Source organism: Parambassis ranga, chromosome 20 (assembly GCF_900634625.1).
Source record: "Parambassis ranga chromosome 20, fParRan2.1, whole genome shotgun sequence".
Classification (NCBI taxonomy): Eukaryota; Metazoa; Chordata; class Actinopteri; family Ambassidae; genus Parambassis; species Parambassis ranga.
In genome coordinates this window covers 8698559-8718600 of record NC_041040.1, presented here as the reverse complement: position 1 = coordinate 8718600, position 20042 = coordinate 8698559, and the positions used below count along the sequence as shown (strand labels likewise).

Sequence of the window (20042 nt, the reverse complement as noted above, 5' to 3'; positions counted from 1 at the left end):
TTTAGCAGTGCCTCGGGGCCTTAGCAAGACAATCAAACCAACTGATGAAGGCTGGCCAAAGCATCCACTGTCAACACACAGTTGTTATTTTCACCATTGTTGGGCACCTCCATTCAGGCAGTAATTACATCCATTACAAAAGACACACACTTCCAGGCCTGTGTGGATGAGAGAGTGGGAGTGGAATGAAGTGTGATGTTTTTGTATGTAAGTGTGATTGCATTTTTCTATCAGTATATGTGTGTCTTTGCGTGGGCGGGTAAGTGGGTTGATGTGAATGAAAATTAGCTTTGTCTTTGTGTTTACATATTTAATTGCCTTTCATTTGCAGATAGTTAATATTAATTTTTCTGTATTGTTTTTTTTTCCCATTTTGCATATTGAGTTGTCAGGATTGTCTACACGTGAGCATTGACCATAATGGCTTGCATTTCTCTGTGTTTGTGTTTGAATGAGCATTTCAGCAAGTGGCATCACTTTTCAATGAGGCTGCAGCAGCAGCAGCTATTGACTGTCTCAACTGAAATTAATTTCATATGGAAAAAAAATGTCAATGCCCTTGCCGGCATGTACGGCTAAATTGATTCTGAGGTAATGTCTGTGGGGAGGGTTGTGTGAGGGGCAATTGAAGAAAGAGAAAAAGGAGATGGGGATTTATGGGTGTGGATGCGAACACATCCTCATATGCCACTGCCATTGTCTTAGAATGCCACTAGCTTTATTAAAGGTTTTATTAGAGTGTTTCAATAGGGCTGCAAAATTGCTTTTGAGATTCAAACTTGCTGCGTTGGGACTAATTGAACTTTATTGCCTGTATAGATACAACTCAGTGGAAGGCACAGCTGAAGAATTGAGATTGTGGAAAGCTTTATCATGCAGAACATCAGTGCAGAACTGTAAGCTTAATGCACTATTTTTCAAACGCTTTCCGATGAATAGTTCTAACAATTACTGTTAGGAAAATATTGGTTCAATATGCAAACACTCTGATGGCTTCTATTATCCAACTTACAATAATTCCCTTTTGTGCAACAATGATTTTAATCAAAGAGTCACACTACAGCACACACACACACAGTCAATAGACACAAACCTCAGCTTTGATCTTGTTGTCTCCGAAGCAGAGATGCTGTAGGTAGGCTGCAGCATTGGACTGCACTGATGGGAACTGATGCTGTAACATCTGGATCACCTCTGGCAGCTCCGGATCTCTCCACCCAAACTCTCTGCAGGGACACACAGACAGAGATACTTTGATTTCTTCAGCACGTTTACAAAGCATCTTGCTGAAACTCAAGAGACTACTTGAAAGTATTTGAATAAAATCAGAGACTCTCTACCCAGTATACCCACACAGCTACATATATCCACATTCACTTCCATGGTTACACACAAGACACAAAGAAACCCTGGTAAAAAGATGAAAGTATGAATGAAGAGAGAGCTCTAAATGTCAGAATCCAGTTGTTTGTGCTTTCTCTTCTTTTGGGAGACAGGACAGAATGCTGATCACACTGATTGAATGCCCAATTTGCCAAAACATTGTACTCTCCATCCATCACAGGCACAGGAAATGTGAGCAGGTAAACATAAGGCCAACAGGTTAATCAAGTGCCATCCATGAACACCCTTACCCATAAATGGAATGAAACAGTGTTTTAGCATAGACTGAGTTGGGCTTTTTATGTAGATCTTTCAATTGTACAGGCAGATGGTTTGATTAAAAAAAAACTTTACAACCCTGTCCATATGCGTGACAATAGTAGTAACAACATCAAAACAAAGACAGTTAAAACAAGTTCAAACAGCTGGCAAATACAAGAATGTAAGAGGATTCTATGAAGGGCAAGCTGAAGGACAACAGCCTATTTGTAAATGTATCTTGATGTCTAGAAACAAGGTGATTAGAGAAACAGGTAAACAGTTTAGAGAATTGCACAGCACAGCATTGCTACCTCATGCCTGCAGTCTGTGGGAGCTGTGAGTTACACTTTCTGCCAGTGGAAGTTTACACTTCTGTGAACACACTGGACAAAGTGAAATAAATGTTTGTCCCTTGGTAATACCCAGGAAATGGTCTCCTTTATTGTATTATGCCTTGCTGATAATTGTTTTTCTACAGTCCCCCAAATGAGGAAATTATGAGCGTGCAAGAAATTGTGGGCGACTGCACACACGTACACGGGTTTGTATGGCCACATCTACTGTAATATTTTCTCCAATTACTCCCCCTCTCTCTCTCTCTTTCTCTAAACTGCTTCTCTGTTAAATCGTCCCTCTCTCTCTCTTTCCCTCTGTACTTTCAGAAAACTGTCATCAGAGTGGTCTCACAAAAACCTACGATGAAATTCTGCTGCTCTCATCGATCACTGTGTTTCAGGATTGAGTTCTTTGTGCTATTCTGCCTTCAAGCTTACTGTGCTGTGGCAAAATTCGGCTCAATGTTATCCCCATCAAACTATTGTGAAAATGACTGATTTATTTTGCCTCCTTACTCAGCCAGCCCAAACATGAAAATGTGGTAAATATGGCACAATTGACCTGCCTGTGGAGTTAAAATTGATGGGGTAGAGGATTGTGTGTAAGTGTGTGTACATGTGAAGTTTGTTGCAGCAGAAAATGAAGCCTCGACACAGCACTCTCATCTCTGTCGGATCAAGCGAACGCGGTCTATGAAACATCTGTGAAAAGCGGAGCATTCACGGGGAGTAAACATGGCTCTCAAAGATAAAGCAAGCTCCAGCGTGGACGGCTCTTTATCTGCCGAATGATAAGTGTTCATTCAGCCAGAAAGCAGGGCAGAAGGAGGGAGGTAGTAGAGAGATAGAGAGAGGGAGGAAGAGGGAGGGATTCCCAAGGCATTTAGGGGATTTAGGAGGAGAGACCCTCAAACAACGTTCCTTAAATCACACAGTCAGATACCATCGCGGCAGTTTGTTTGTTTATGTGTGTGTATGGGTGTGTGGTAAGATTAAGATAGGATCATGATGTGTGTTTATGTGGACACAATTGCCTATGTGCCTGTTAGTATCTGTCAGTGTGTGTGTGTTTGTGTGCACTTGCTAGTGTATTCATATATTAATCTGTGTCTTAGTGTATCTAATGATGTAGTCATGAGCATTAGCGTGTATGTGTGTGTGTGTGCGTGTGTGTGATCCATCCCGTACAGCCTCCAAGCTCTGTCAGTGTAGTTAATAGAAAGCAGAGTGATCTGCTGATAAGATAAGCATCATGGCTCGCCATTAATTAAAAAGCCCTGGTAGGGAGAGAGATGGTGCTGAAGAGAGACAGGGGGAGACAGAGAAACACAGAGGGAGAATGAGAATCAGGATGGAAGGTTACGCCAAAAACCAAAGCATTCATGGGGTAACTGTGGGTACAGATGTTGACAGGAGAGGAAAAATATTAGGAAAAATAGGGACGGAGAAAGTGGAAAACAACCCTTAGATGAGATGCCAGTCATGTCAACATAGGTGCTAATGAGTGCTATAGCCCTGGTAGACGTGGCACCAAGCGACATGCCAATGATGTGAAACAGTGGGGTGCAAATAGAGAGGAACGCAGCCTGCAAAAGGGAGAAATGATCAAAGAGGCCATGCCAACAAAACTGTAGGATTCACACCACTCACTCACTTCTACAGTATTGGAACCACAATATGCTGCCACTAGTGTGCCATATTATTGATGTTACTGTATTATTTTATGCTTTGGGTGGTAGTAAATGAACATCATGTTGACTTAGTGCTGAGCCACATGTCCTCAGACCAGTGGGTATGTGAATAAATTAGGTGGCACCGTTGCAGCACAGCACACCGTGTTCCTGGTTAGACGGGGTTTACTTGAGGCATGCGGAGGCGTGATGCAGCAATACACTTTAAATGGAAACACTGGGTATGTCAGGAGAGCAGTCTGACATACTGCGAAAAAAGGCAGGTGGCAAACAGGTTGGTGTGGGGAAAGAAGGGGGTGGGAGAGTTGGTGGGGGGCACAGAGACAGAGTGATATAACTGGGACAGAGGAAAAGGCTGCTGTGTGATGATGGGGCTTTGATGCAGACACACACATTCATAGCAGGGTAGCAAAGATGTGATAGAAGAGTACAACACATGAAAATACAGAAATTATCAAAGGATTTCTTTCTTTTTATAAAACATCTCCTCATCTCGTTTCATGTCCAGGTCTCATGAGGCACTTATTTTTTCAACCCCATCATGACCACTAATTGCACACAAACAAACAAACACACACACAAAACAAAGCTAAAATAATCGATTGGATACACACAAGCAATCATGAAGCTCTGTGTTGTAATAACGCTAAATTGGAGACAGATGTGTTGATTGTTACTTTAAACAATTCTGGTCACTTGTTAGCAGAACGGAGAGGGAGAGACAGCCACGAACAAAGTTCATACTAACACATTCATTGCATCCTCCTGTTACCACAACTGAAACATATGGGTTTTTAACTAGATTTAGAATGCATCACATCAAGTCAGCCCTTCTATCCTGTGTTTATAAACATTAACCACACCCTGCTGTGTTGTGTCTGATATCCTTGTCTTCACAACCTAATACAGTGCGTGACACAGTTTTGAAAACAAAATGACTTGCATCTACGTTGCCCAAACCACATCCATCACCCTTGCCCACAAAGACTCTGGAATGACACCTCCACACAGGAAGCCTGTCCCCCTGGCCCTAATCTGATTGGACAAGGCCTGTCATGTCTGTTAACTGATTGGAGGGTCAGGAATGGACAGTCTGGCAGTGTGCATACCAAAGCAGATGCTAATTAAGATCTGAGCATCAATCTTCATCACTGTGTTAAGACAGAGGGAGGGCAGAGTGATAGTGAGATGAGAGACTGTTGGAGAGAGTACTGAGCCAAAAAACAGAAACAGCACAGCACATAGGGTTGACTTTAAAAGAGAGTGCAAGGGGTGTTGTGTACAAAAAACCTACATTATTTTCACTAGTTTAGGCAAATTTTTCTCTTCCTCTCTTCCACTTTCTTATTTAAAGGCACAATTTGTAAGGTTTTTACTACACAATAGTATTTATATCCCAGGATCAGACTATGTGATATGATACTGATAAATCGAAGCTTTTGTCGCTCATAGTGCCATTGTGAAGGAGCCATTAAAACAGTAAAACAATAGTGGCTATTGCTAATATATATAAGAGGGTTAAAGAGGAGGTGTCTAGCAAACACACACACCTTTATTTGTCACAAGATGTACCTATAACCTCACTAAATTTAGTCATCCATTCATATATCTTCTAAGATTTTGCCATCTTATTCTTTAACTATGAGTAAATCTTAAAACAAAGCACCTGTTTTCACACATCAGGTACTCCACCACTCACAGATGATGCTCTATGCATTCTTAGGTAGAGTGCACTGGTGAATGTAAAGTCAATAAAGTTATAAAGCAATTCCAGAGATAAACAGCAACCAGATCAGGATGTTGGTAACACTAAGTGTGTCACATCTCCCTAATTAAAAGTGCAACTTAATTAAGACGCTATCCAGGTATAAACAGCCAGACACATGCTTAAGAAGTTAATTTAAGTTTCCTCTTGGCATTGTTAAGGTTACTTAAATATAACCAGGACCAACAGTGCTGGTATTATATTTGGTACATCAATGCTAAATAAATTAGAGATATTAGCTTTAGGATCAAGTGATCGTGGTTTTAGATTCATATTTGACAAGGAAGCTAACAAATGACTACACTATCTACTGTATTGGATTTTCTTTGTTGTCTTGGCCCTTATGGCCCTTAGCAATACTGCATGATTTGCCCATGCTCCTCTCCTCTTTGCTCTGCTGCAGCTGGACGAACCAAACAAAAAGCACAGCCACAGTAAAGGGGATCAATGAAAGGTGGGGAAGAGGGAGGAGGATGCTCGTAATAGCAGGGCAGACAAATGGACAGATAGAGATGGGTGGATGAAGCCTGGGATGAAATCCATCCAGAAATAAACAGGAAAAAAAAACTGTGGTGAGTCAGCGACAATGAAAGCACCTCATCTTCTGTCACTATCCCCCTCCTTACCTACTGCTCCTCAGTTACTGATGGGCAAATGGAAATGACTATGGTAATCACAGCTCACCTCTCTCTATGGAAATAGAAAAGTGAGCTGTTAATTTCCCTCTGAAGGTAAATCAAAAAAGAAAGGAAGTGGAGGAAATCGGAGGAGAGAAGATAATTAGAAAGTCATGAATAAAAACAACAAAATGTGTTGCAAAGAGAGCAAAGGAGAGAAATGAGGAAGACAATTAGATCACCTTTCTATTCCACCTCATCTTTTCACTACAAGAAGCAACATGTGACTTTCTCTTCCTCTTTTTCTTTCCTTTTGTCTGCCCATACCACCAGCCCTGTTTGTCACTCTTGCTCTCTCCCCTGTCTGGCGATTTTTTTTTTCATTGTTCCATGCTGCAACCACACAGACGAAGAGAAAAATCAATACACTTTCTCTATGGCATCTTCCAGCTGGGAATAGAGGCTCAGGAGGTTGAATAAAAGTGAACAAAGGACTGAGTGAGAAGAATGAGAGGTGCTGACTGACATTGAATGGACAGATGATGGTCGGAAAAGAGCTACTGATCTATGTGCCTTTCGAAAAAAAAAACAAAGATAGATTAATGTTACGATGTATTATCAGATAATAATACAGTTACAGTAATTGATCTTTGCGCTAGGGCTGCCACAAACGACTATTTTGATAACCGAATAGTCACCGATTATATTTGCGATTATTCGAGCAATCAGATCACACGTAAATGTCATTTTACAAATTTTCGCATAGGTACGGCTGCAACTAATGACTTTCAATAGTAGATGACTATTTAGGACCGCTAATTTTTCATTGCTTCATCCACGACCACCACCACACTGGACTAATTGTTGCAGCCCTACTTTGCACTGATCAATTAACTAAGCAATGTTACCATTATTAATGATTAATGCTAAAGAAGAATATTTCTTGTTCTTTAATAAGACTTTTGTCAGTGTCTGGATTTGCTCTGTGTTTCCACTGTGTCACTATACCTGCTCTACCTGCCAAGTAAATCACCTATTTACAGCAGTTTATGGTCGCTAGGTTTTCCCTCACTTTGCTCTTTTGGTAATTCAGTATGGATAAGTGTTACTACTTGAAAATTAAAGAGCAGAAAATGTCATCCAAGAGAGTGTGATATGAGCATCTGTGCAGGTATGTGTTTGTGAGGCTGGTGTGGGTGGGTGGGGCTGGTGAAGGGGAACATTAGTGTGCAGGGCCATGGAGAGATTTGCCAGAGTAAAGAAAACACAAACGCAGGCACTAGTCCTTGCAATTAGCTGAACACACAGAATCGGAGGCCTAATCGAATCGGGCATTAAGCTGACAGACAGGTGTTCATTTATACACACACTCACACACACACACAGGGAAAGGTGTGCACACATGCTCATACACAGCCTATTGAATTTATACACATACTGCGGCTACGCAAAAGCCTGCACATCAAAAACTCAGCAATACACGTTCATACAGGCCTTCATGTACACATTGAAGACACACAAAACATACCCTATCATATCAACAAAGAGATACACACATATTCACACAGCCATTATCTAGCATTTGCTGATCAGTAATTTTCAGCCTGGTGGCACTATTCCCCTGTTGCATAGTGCAATTACTGGATGTTTACACTGCCAAACAATAGACCAGTGAAACATACTCTCAGTCAAACATTCATTAGATGGGCCAATAGAAGCTGAGGTGACCTAGACCATTATACTGTATCACATATACACCATTCATTAACATTGAGCTGTGAATTCTACTGTATCTAAAACAAAAGCACCCTCAAACAACAATGTGGCCACAGAGATGCAGCGTTATGCAATTTCATATTATATTATATATCCTTAGGTATAAAAGTAGTACTGTAAAATACCCAGTCACTGGGTATAGAAAATATGTGGATATTATATATGATATCACTAGTTTAGTTTAGCATTTTTTTCTGTCTGCCCCTTTAAAGGCCAAGCCCTCAACAGCTCCACCATTACACACAATTAAAGCTGATCAAAGAATCTATGTAAGTATACACCATTTCAAGGTGAGTACATGAAGATTTCTTCAGCTTGCAATGTTTTTTTCCACAGACTGATGAGATAACTGATATCAGTGAACAGCCATCAGCAGGATTCACTGCCATAATATCTGAGAACAACCATTCTAAGTTCAGCCATGATACAACAAAAGTGAACAAATTGACCAATCAAATCCCCATCCACTTCACTCAGCCAATCAAAGTGCAGACACAAGATTAAGCCCGCGGATGAACAAGAGCCTGCTAAAAAAAATTACAGCCCCATTGTCTGTTGATTTGCAAGCTGATGCAATCAGGTGAACGAGTCCGCTCTCGCCTCTGAATGACAAACAAGAAAGGTGAGCTATTTTTACTATGATGATGCTAATGAGGACGCTAGCCTATGCAGACGTGTGTGTGTGTCTGTGTGTGTGCATGACCAATAAATGCACCTTCATCCCTTTTCCCTAATGAAGGTGCCACACTGTCAGTTTGTGTGCCCATGTGAATCGGGTAACCACAAATTATCCTGAATATTTCTGCCATGTGAATATCACACTGATAAGGTCAAGCGAGTTAATGGCCCTGTCTGTATGTGTGTTTACATGTATGTGTGTGTATGCTCGTTCATTCATCTATTGCCAGTTTGACATTACAGAGACATTTACTATATTAGAGGTCAGAGACCTGCCCTGACATTACACCAGAGAGATGACTTGCCAAACACATGAGCACTCAGAAGAACTCATAAACATGCATGTTCTCCCCTTTGTATACCTTTCCATGTTCTCTTTCACTTACACATGTATACATGCCTGTACCATGTGCGTGAAACACACACTTGCTACACACACACACACCCCTACACTTATGGTACTTTGTATTTTCTCTCTTTTCCTTTATTGTTCTTTTAATCATTCAATCATTCTGTCCTCTTTGCAGTCGCTGTCAATAAGAGAGATGGTGTATAGGGAAAGTTAAACCACAACTAAAACACCAGGGAGCAAGATAAGTGAGCGAAGGCCACAGTGACAGGTTGCACAGCTCTAATATAAAAGCAATGGATGGATAAAAGATGAAGAGGAAAGCTGAAGGACGCTGACAATTACAGCGTGTTAGTGAAGCAGCAGCAGCTTCAGTATGTCTGTGTGTTCAGGCTAAGCATCGAGTTTAGAGCTCCACTGTGCAAATACCGGCAAAAACAGATCGAAGGCATAAACACTCACTTTAAAAGCATATTTGGTACAACACATTCACACATTCCTATGAGATTGATGGCTGAAAACCAGGTCTTTCTGAGGCGTGTTGGCAAATAGGAAAAGTTCATAAAATGCATTTTGCTGCTACACAGAAATCCATTAGAAACATGCACGCTAATAATGTCTATAAAGAAATCTTACTTTATTCAACCCTCACCTTTAAAAAAATGTGGTTTCTCATTCACATTAATCTATTGTACTGTAGAATAGATATTTAAGCAGCTGAAAGCAGCATTATATTGTTTTTTTACATTGACATAGTAAAATTCCCTAGTTCAGTCTGCTGTTGGAGACGTTTTTTGGCACCTACTTTCCAAACAACTTCCCTGCAGACTAAGGTTAGGCAGGCTCTTATATATCAAATTCAAAACTGCACCATAATTCATTTTGATTTGCCTCTGCCCAAGCATTACAGGGTCACTCTCAACTTAGCTTGCACTTCACCTTGAGGTGACTAAGCTTTCCTCTCCTTGTGGGTTTTGGTGCAGGAATATTAATGTTTCAGTGTTGCTTTGGGTGCAGGATGTTTGTGTGTGTGTGTGTGTGTATGAAAAGAGGGAAAGTGCAATCTGCAAAGAAAAACTAATAAAACTGTAATTAGCTTTTGCACCTGCTACGCTCGCCATCTCACAATGGAGCCGTAATGCAGCACAGTTGAAGATCAGTGTTTGTTTAAAAAGCTATCCCAGACAACATGTTGATAATAATGGTATGGAGATGATAACACAAAGTCAGCAGTGATAAAATATAAGTAAGGTAAAAAGCACTGAAAAGCAATGACTGAAACTTAAGAATTATAAGGCAATATAATACTTTAACTAAGGGTGATAGTTGACAAAAGTGATGTGATAAAACCAAAAGAGGGGTGCCCCTTCTTGCAGCATGGTGAGGAAGTGGGCTAACCTCCATCCTGGAAGGTCATGCAGTTACACAGAATATAACAATACAAAATAAACTCCAAACAAAGGTGAAGAAACTCATCAGACATGATGTGAAGAAGAGTCAGGTGATGACACAAGGACACTATTTGGAGCAGATCAAGAGGTATCTTAAGAATGTAGTGATCACCGATAAGACTTGGATCCACTAACCAGAGTTAAAAGAACAATTGAAAGAGTAGTCCAGCTCTGAATACCAATCAATGAAGTTGATTGGCAAGATGAGAACCTCCATTGTCATAGATGAAAACAAAGTGCTGCTGGTGAACTATCGGGCAAAGAATTACAGTATCACATGGACAAACCGTTCTGATCTCTCAAGAAGATTCAGTATCAGACCCTTATATGAGGAGAGCTCTTTCATCAGAGCTTCAGGAGGGACAGTACATGTATATGCCACTGGACTAGCCACAAACGTATCAGTCAACCTCTTATGTTGCTATATACAAGACATCAGAAGTGTATGATGGAGATGCACCACTGTGCTGATAATATAAAAGGTGGAATAAAACAATGTGAGCATTATACCGATGTTTGTGTAATTTCTCTAACACAAAAAGTCACTCTCACTCACTCACTCACTCACTCACTCACTCACTCACTCACTCACTCACTCACTCACTCACTCACTCACTCACTCACTCACTCACCTTTCAAAGCGGATTATGAGAGAGTAAAAGCAGTCATCCACTTCAAATAAAATGGGAATGGAGGAAGGATAAGAATGAAGAACAGAGTTGAGCAATTGAAACGTCATATGCTGGAGCTCCAACATGGTTGGGGTCACACACAATATGACAGAGTGCTTTCTATATACACACTGGGTTCAACCTCACAAACAGTAAAATGACAGATTTCATAGCAGTGTGCACACAACTATAAAAACAATGGCTCCTTCCTGAGAAGAATCCAGATGACAGCAATGCTATTCTATTTTATTTTTTTTTTACCTTTTTCATTCAGAGGGTTTGGGGTTTATTTGCTGCCTGATATTCAGTGAACAACATTTCAATGACACAGATGACTGCATCTTCTGAAGTGGTATAATTTGGTAAGAAAACTTTTTATTTTCTACACGTTCACCCATCCTTGCAAAGTGATTGTTGGGGTGAAAATAAAACCCATGGTGGAATAGGAATGAAATTATTACCTAGCAATCCTTGTTTGACAGCCCTGACAGCTATAAAACAATAAAACAAAGGCTCGCAGCTGAAAAATGCATATAATCATTTTTACTGATCTATTTGTGTGGTTGTGGTTTTTAAAAGCAGAAGACTGCATATTTTATCTGTGGTTAATACTCAACTTGTTATGTTGCACTTGCATTAGGAGCACAGCAAAGAAACCAATTAGTATGCCTTTTTTAATTCATACAGAATGAAATGCAACAGAAATGACATTTTAGCCTACAGTATAACTCCATATTGATGTACTTATGAAGACACAATTCTGTAAGATCCACAGGAGCTTGACAAATGGCATTTAAGGAGTGCTAAATCAGTGAAGTAAATAAGGTAAATGCACAAAAGCTACCGAATCTGCACTGGGGGAAAAAGCAAACACTATCACGCATGAATTCACATGTTACTTATTGCAGTATGCCTACAGAAACACACAGCCTTCACACACACTAAGAGGGGTACAGCAACCCCGACATCACTGTGCAATGACTCATGTAAAGGCTGGGTTTGCATCAATTTCTCAATTCACCAGTGCCTCTCTTCTTCTCCTTCCCTATCTTTCACTCTACCCCCGTCATTACTTTATTAAGACTACTGCTTAGCCTCAGTCATAAAAACAACATTCATTGATATTATGAAGTGAAAAGATGAAGATGTATTCAGATGCTAACATGCAGACAATTAACATGGTAAACGGCAAAAGACTGAAAAAGGAGACAAGTCAAGGAAAAGCAGAGAGAGTGCACAGAAATAATAATAACGTAAAACAAAAAGAGAAGGTGTATGAGACTGAAATCAAAGGAGAAAAAACACTTTGGGTGCTGGATGAATGCCTGCGGCTCCCAACCCATCATCAGTGTCGAGCCATTCCTACCTGCAGAGGTGCAGGGAGGAAAAGAGGGATGGAGTGGTAGATGCACGGTTCTAAATTGAGTCAGCCCCCTAGGACGCATCAGTGTTATTTTATCATGACTCAGTGAAAAAAAAATTGGATTGACTCTGCAGATTGTAGGTAAAGGTGTAGGGAACTCTTTCAGAACTAAAATAAATAATTAAATTAAAACATACCTATTTTGAAGTGTTTCTCAACAGATACATAACATTGGTTTGACAATGAATACCATCACTATTTTGTCATCAAAGCCATTTTTTGCTCTACTAATTGGAATTCATTCAGGGAAGATGACCGCTTTTCCAGATCATCCTGTGCATTGAGTTCATCATGCTGCATGACTGCCAATGAACAGTATGTAGCTTATTGCACTTGTGATATTGCAAGGGGTGTACTAGAGTGACTCTAGTTCCTAAAATTTCCATATAAACATGTTTGTTATGTATCTCAATAGGAAATCACAAAGCAGCAACTTGAATTGATGTAAAAAGGTCAAACAGCACTTAGCCCTTTTAGATTAAGAAAATAGCCTGCTAATTAAAATGTAGTTTTAATCCTCTTTCGTCCTGTTCTGCTTTATCCCTGTGTTCGCTATTTGGCAACATACCTGTAAGCTACTCTCCTTTAATTAGCATGCCAAATAAAAATTTAGATGAAGAGCAACAGTGCTTTGAGTTCTGTGGGCATTTGTGTGTGAGTGCGAGTGGGCTTTTAAAGTGTTTTATTTTAGTAAGCGCACTTCCACAGGGATGTATTATGAGATGATTGTGGTACACAGGTGCCGGCTGCAGCTGCGGCATACTGGTGCAGCATGATAGCAAAATGTGATCACCTACGACCAGAAACTATTGCAGTTTTAACAATGCTTACAGCTGCTTCTGGACCTCTGCTCAACCCAAATTCAGCTTTATTTTAGTTGCTCTTTACTGGGTCCCACTGGGTCTAATAACAAGGTCTCAGTGCTTGATTTCTTGCAAGCAACTCAGCTAAAAGGTCAAGATCCCTCTCCTGCACAAAAAATATACAACTTGCTGACCTTAACATCTGCAGCGCCATGGAAGACTGAGTCTTGTGCAAAGAAAGCAATAGCTTCTTGACCGTGCAGTCCAGACTAAACATTAGGGAAAGGTAATTAAAGACAACACTCTTTTCTTTTAAGTAACACTAAAAGAGCTCTAGTTGGGAACTTTTTTATACTTATAGAGACCATACTCATCCTAGAAACCCTTTAGACATTTGTGTCAATGTCCAAAAATGTGTTATGTAAATATTACCAAGTGGTTTTCCCTTCAGGCATCCCTACATGCTTTCACATGTATGGATAGACATGAGATTATCAAGTATAATCAATACATCAATAAGTTCAAGTGATCATATGAACAAAGTGGTCCACAACTGGAACACTGGGACACAAAATGGAACAAATTGAACAAAATGCCAAACTGAGCTATTGTACCACACATGTCCAGCTAAGAAATATGTTGTCTGAAGCCTAAAATGTTTTCAAAAGAACTTTTACAGGTACACGAATAAAGATCTTTTAGATACATCACTGAAAAAAAGATTAAAAAAAAGATTAAAATGACTGCTGATTGCACACAAATGTTAAAAGTCTGTTAAAATTGCCATTTATTGTTATTGTTCCTACCAGCATACCATCAGGTCGAAAAATGTTGGGTATGGTTGGGCTGTGCTGCTCTCAAGTATAAGCTAGAGAAGAGGTGAGGTGAAGTGAGGCGTGGTGAGGAGAGAAGATATACAGTAATTCTGCTGGTGTGACATTTTCCCATAATCCCTCCCAAATGCCACCAGTGTCAGGAGACAGAGCAGCAGAAAGATGGTGAGAGGAGGAGGAGGAGGGAGAGAAATGAAAAGTCTCCAATGCCATACTTTTGTTGAAGCAGCTGAAAAATCTAATACAAGCGCTGTTTTCTTAGCCTATATTATATTGAATGTGTGTCCTGTTCCTGTGCGTGCATGCAAAAGGTTGATGGAAGTTAATCGAAGAAATGTTACTGGCAGTAATTACCACAAAATACAATAACGTTGTGATTAAATCAAAATAACATGACACATTCATTACCAAGTGTGTCAATGCACACACAAACACACACACACACCTAAACACTGAGAGAATGAACTCGCAGAAACAGAACAAGCCCAAGCTTACTGTTCTGACTTCTCACTTCTTAAGATCCAAATTCCATCTAAATATGACGCCTCTGTGTGTATGCCATTTTCTAATCCATCTAAACACCTAATGAGAGTGTTGGAGTGTATCCATCAACAACTATCAGCATTTCTCACTTTGGTGATCCATTTTCCAGGCCTTAAGATTTAGGATGAAGCTCACCGTTAGCAGTGAAGAAGGCAGACACACAGGGTTGTTATCATCCCAAGGTCACACACACACACACACAAACAGATAGGCCACCTCAGAAAAGGAAAATAACTACAATGGGCAATTTACCCAGAACAGGCAGGGATGACGGCCAGGACACAGATGCACGCACACAAACACACACACATACACACAGCTGTGCCTCAGGGCCAAGGTTCTGGCAATGCATCATTACCCTCCCTTGGAGGTGATTCCATATCCCAGCATGCATTTCTCATGTGGAGGGGAAATTACCCCTGGGCCGTGCTGAGAGCCAATAGAGTGTGTCTTCCCTATATCTGTCTCCCCCCCCCTTCTCTTTCCTTAAATCCTTTGCTCCTGTGACTGTGCTCCTAAAACCTTACTGTCCTCCATTCCTTGCTCTTGCTCCCTGAGCCACCCAGTTACACATTCATTCTTTGTGTCTTTCTCTTATTGACACCTTTTTCATTACATCATGTCTGATGTAGGACAAAGGACAAGGAGGTACTAATAGCCTCTATTGTCTCCTCCCTTCTGTCATCTCTGACTTTTACTCCACTTCCCTTGTAAATCCTAAATTGATTCCCCTGTTGTAATAAACAAAAGATCTGCATATCAACATGGGTCATAAAGCTATGACCACTGACATTCAATACTACCATAAAAGGCTAGATTAGTAAGCAGCATCTTTTGTAAAACAGTAAACGTATAAAATCGTATGGGTTGTGTTTTATAATTAAAGTCATCCATTTGTTATTTAAGTATTTTACATGTTATTACTAGCTTGGCTGATGCTGTGGTCATAGATTACATTTGTTCATATTGGTTTGTCTCTGTCCATGGTGCTGAAACTTTGAAGCCCATCTTTGTGTCTCTGTCCAAAGTGCTGAAGTGGAACAATCTAGTCATGCACTGCTCAAAACTTTCTCTTTCCAGATCAAAAGTGTAACTTTTCTTTGAAGTGACCACAACAGCATATGCCAAATAAGTGTCAGACAGATTGGGCAGTTCTGTGTATAATGTCCTGAACATTTGGGATATGTCAGTGGGAGAAATGAAGGATGGGGAGTGTTTCTGTGGCCATAGAGTTTAAGTATGAACAGTCTTCCCTATGAATGACTTGGTCTAAAAAATGCATTGGTTGTGTCAGTAGGGTAAGGGTGTAAATGTTGTGCCGCAAGTGCAAGTAAACAAAGTGCAAGTGCATGCAAGTGGTGTAAAAAAATGTGGGAGAAATAACTCACAAAACAAGAGAGAAGAGGAAGGACCTTTTATCTACGCTACTGAAAATGGAAAACAGTGTATTGATTCAGGAATCTACTCCACTACCCCAAGTAAACATAATCTGTTTCCACTTTACACAATAGAAATCCCCAAGTGCATCATATGTGAAACTGTTGATGTGAATGGGTCTTACTTTCACTTAAGTGACTATGGGCTACCCTGTCTGAATATAAAGCCATGGTCAAGACCTACCAGAGGCAGCCGGTGCTTCAATTTCCATCTAAAGCAGGAATCCTGGCTGAAGAGTCATACATAAACCATAGGTATCCAACACACAGAGCAACACACTTACACAAACAGACAGGAAATACAGCTACTGTTTCTCTGACTCACACATATGCACTTGATAAACACACCATGCCCAAGTGTCAACAAGAGCAATCACAGCATAATAACTATCCCCCTCTCCATTTCTTAAGTGCACACACACACACACTGACATGTCATTGTCCTTTAGACTGTGACACATTGCACTGCATCAGCCCTGTGCTATCACATGAATCTCTCTCTTACACACACACACTCAAATACACACATTGCTTTTTTTGACACAGCCTTGGACACTACCCATTCATTTGCGAGCACACACACACACACACACACACACACACACACACACTCACAAACATGCAGAGAGTCACCGCTGACCACCGCAGATTTTCCATAAATAGAGTGATGTGCTCAGGCTGTGAGCCAACACACATGGACAATAAATAGCAAGCAGTGACAATGACATGTCACAGCAGATCACATCATATCAAGGTGCTGTAAATGGCAATTTCATGTCAGCAGCTCAATTATATCAAAAGTAATGGGGGCACCTATATGTTGCACACCTTTTGATTTAGCCCTTAGATTATTATGGTGCTTTTTAAATGTGTGTGTAACTGTTATTGAGGGATGGACGTATTTGTATATGTAATAAAATGACATTTTAATTAGGAATTTTTAATATATCTTGAAGTGCTACATCTTCTTGTTTTTGATCATATTACTGAGTTTTTCTTGCCGTCAGTCCACCTCTGTTTATGATGTGTTTCGCCATATTACATGCCTCCTAAGCTTTGAAACAATAAGCACTGGCCCCAACTCCCATCTGCCTTGAGTTAATGTTATTCTGTCTCTCCCTCTTTCATCACCCCCTCCCTCCGTTCTTTTTGCTTCTGTCTAAACATCTCAACACACATGTTACTCCCTCAACAAATGTCTATCTGTGCTTTCTAAAGATTCTCCAGATCCCCTTTTCTTTCTCTCATTATTGTTTTTATTTTTCTTTATTTTTACCATCCCTGTCTGAGCTTGACATTTTTCCTCATCATCTCACTCCCTACATTGTTTTTAATATGCATTTTAAGAAGGAAACCCAGTGGGGGTGCGAAAGCCTTTTCATGAAGAGAGCTTAAAGGGAAACATAAACAATAAAGGGAGACACTTAGTCTGCATTACGCCTGGCTCCTCTCTGCACTTCTTCTCTATTGTTTATTCCTCCATTTTGATCTCTATCTCCCATATCTGTTGTCCTCCATTTCTCCATTTTTCTATTTCCCTCTCCTGATCCCTTCACTTCCCAGCCTCTTCCTTTATTTGCTGTACTTCTGGTCTTTTTCTGTGTCTCTTTCTCCTACTTCATCTGCCTCCTTCCTCTCAGCTTCCTCTAATTCCCTCTACTCTCCCCTTATCCATCTTATCTCCCCTCTTCCACCCCTCCTTTCCTCACTGCCATCCATTAGCGGTTATTGAGTTTTCTCTTTGTGTCGCTGTCATTGCCTCTCCCCTATCAAGCTTACACTTCTGCAACTGTAATAGCCCCAAACTGACAAGCATACACACACACATATACATGTTTATGCAGGATTTTGGGATAAACAATATATGCTGATGAATTATATGAAAACACGGTCTCCCTCTAAATTCCCATGGCAATATCAGCATAGATTTTCACACACACACACTTGCAGACATAACCTCTGCCCTCACTCAGATTGTCCTTGTCTCTAATAGCTGCTAACTCATTTAGCACTTCATGTTAGCTCAACTAGATCCAATTACAACGAGAGAGAGAGAGACAGAAGTTTGAGTAGGAGGCTATTTAACCTCCCGACAAAGAGAAATGTAACAGCAATTCAATAAAGTACAGTCAGATGATTTAAAAACTTAAAAAGCAGATGATTTATCGGGCATCACAGTCATTCTGCGATTTGTTCTATATATTCAGTTAAACACATTTTTAGGCCTTGTCTTCATTCTGTGCAGTATTTTAATACATCTAAGAAAAGTGGACAGGATTTCATTAAAACAGATTTTGCTCATGTTTAATTAAATTTGTTGTAGTCGGAACAGAACAGTGTTTAGGACTCAGATACAAAGGCTGCCGTAAAAAATCCATTCATTGTGCTTTTGAAGTTTTCACTTTAGCTACCTGTGGAGTCCCGACTGGCCTAAATGAATTAAAACAAACAACAATTGGAATCTGAAGCATTTCCACACACTACGCTCAAGCTGGTGAAGTCTAAATGAATAACTAGGCAACTTTTAATTAAATAAAAACTTATTGAAATCTGCAGGGGGCACTCAACACAATAAAGGGCTCTTTTATGTTGAATTGGGGCTGCATAGAGAACAGTTTTTGTCGTTTCATCTAAAATGTGGACAAAAAAAATAAAATATGACATCGGTCTGTGCATATAGTGTGTGAGCAGTGCGTTTGTATTTGTGCACATTAGCTAGTTTGCTAAAGACAACAGTGAACCAATAGTAGGGTGTTTTGTGAATACAGTAAGGATGACAGTTTGTATAAGCCGTAGCCAACACCTGCATTACCCCAGTTTATCTTTATAAGTTTTAAAAAGTACATCAAATACTGTTGTCTGTTTCTATTTCATGAGTTAAAAATACGCTGACTAATGATTTGGCTTAATGTTTTGATGAACATTTAATTGTTAAAAGCTTCCATTGTCTTTGTCTGTTGTCAATACTAAACAGTCGATCAGCATATTTAGACTCTGGGGTGCATTAGCTTTTCAATTAACAAAATATTTACATGATATATTAGGTAAGGCAATCAGTAAGACTCATTCTTACCCATTGTTTCAACTTTTTTATTGCTGTGTGACAAATATAAAGCCGTCTGTATACCTTATGGTATACAAATTATATGCAGTACAGTACTACTACTTTGCCTCTTGCAGCACTCAGGGAGGACTTTCTCTGTACATCAGCATAAAGTGCAGTGCAAAAAGCTCCAGAGTGCAAACAACTGGTTAACAAACTTTATGGTAATTTGGAAATGAAAAACAATTCAGCCTTTTAGAAAGCAAACAGACAGTATGTTCTCCCCCAGGTCTGTGGTGTTTTGTTTGTTTTACAAAGTCAATAAGTGACCAAATGAAATATCCATTTTGGGAATTTTGTTTGCAAAATTAAATCTAACCTTTACTGAGTAAAGCCATAAGTATTTATTAAACAAAACCACGGACTTTAGCCAGTCAGTCCGCTAACATTAATAATGAAACGTCATGGCCTCATTACAGACTTTATACATCTTCACAGTGCTGAAGAATGTGGCCTGGGATTTCACCTTCACTTGACTGTGTATGTGTCATTCTTCACTTTCTTTGCCATTGTTTTTAAATAATGCTCTACCACCCTTTCTTACTTCCTGTGATTGACAGCTGCTGCTGAGACTTGATCCACATGCCTCGGTCCCTTTCGCTCAGTAATTAAAGGAATTATACATCAAGAGTCCTGTGAAATATGTATAAATAAAGAGAGGAGACTGAGCTTTGCTTAATTGCAGAGACAAGAGGATGGAAGTGATCACAGCCCAGTAGGACTCTTTTACACACAGCATGACACTAAGGGAGGCAAAAAAGAGCCTCTGAAGCAACCAGTGTGTGCAGCCCTGTGTTTCCATTTGTTTTTAACATGCCTAAGATAACACATCTGGCTCAGGTTTGGAGTAGAGATAAAACTATCTTCACTGACTTAGAATCTCAAAAGTCTTGTTTTACAGAACTATAAATCTCTTGGACTGGT

At 40.0% G+C, this 20042-nt stretch overlaps 1 protein-coding gene across 1 annotated transcript in view; it reads right to left on the bottom strand.

Moving 5' to 3' along the window:
* The window catches only part of ctnnd2a (catenin (cadherin-associated protein), delta 2a), a 156188-nt gene that overhangs the window by 59319 nt on the left and 76827 nt on the right, over positions 1–20042 (bottom strand). Inside the window, exon 9 of the mRNA XM_028432856.1 lies at positions 1094–1226. Within this exon, the coding sequence (XP_028288657.1) occupies positions 1094–1226 (133 nt within the window). The remainder of the gene's footprint in view (positions 1–1093; positions 1227–20042) is intronic.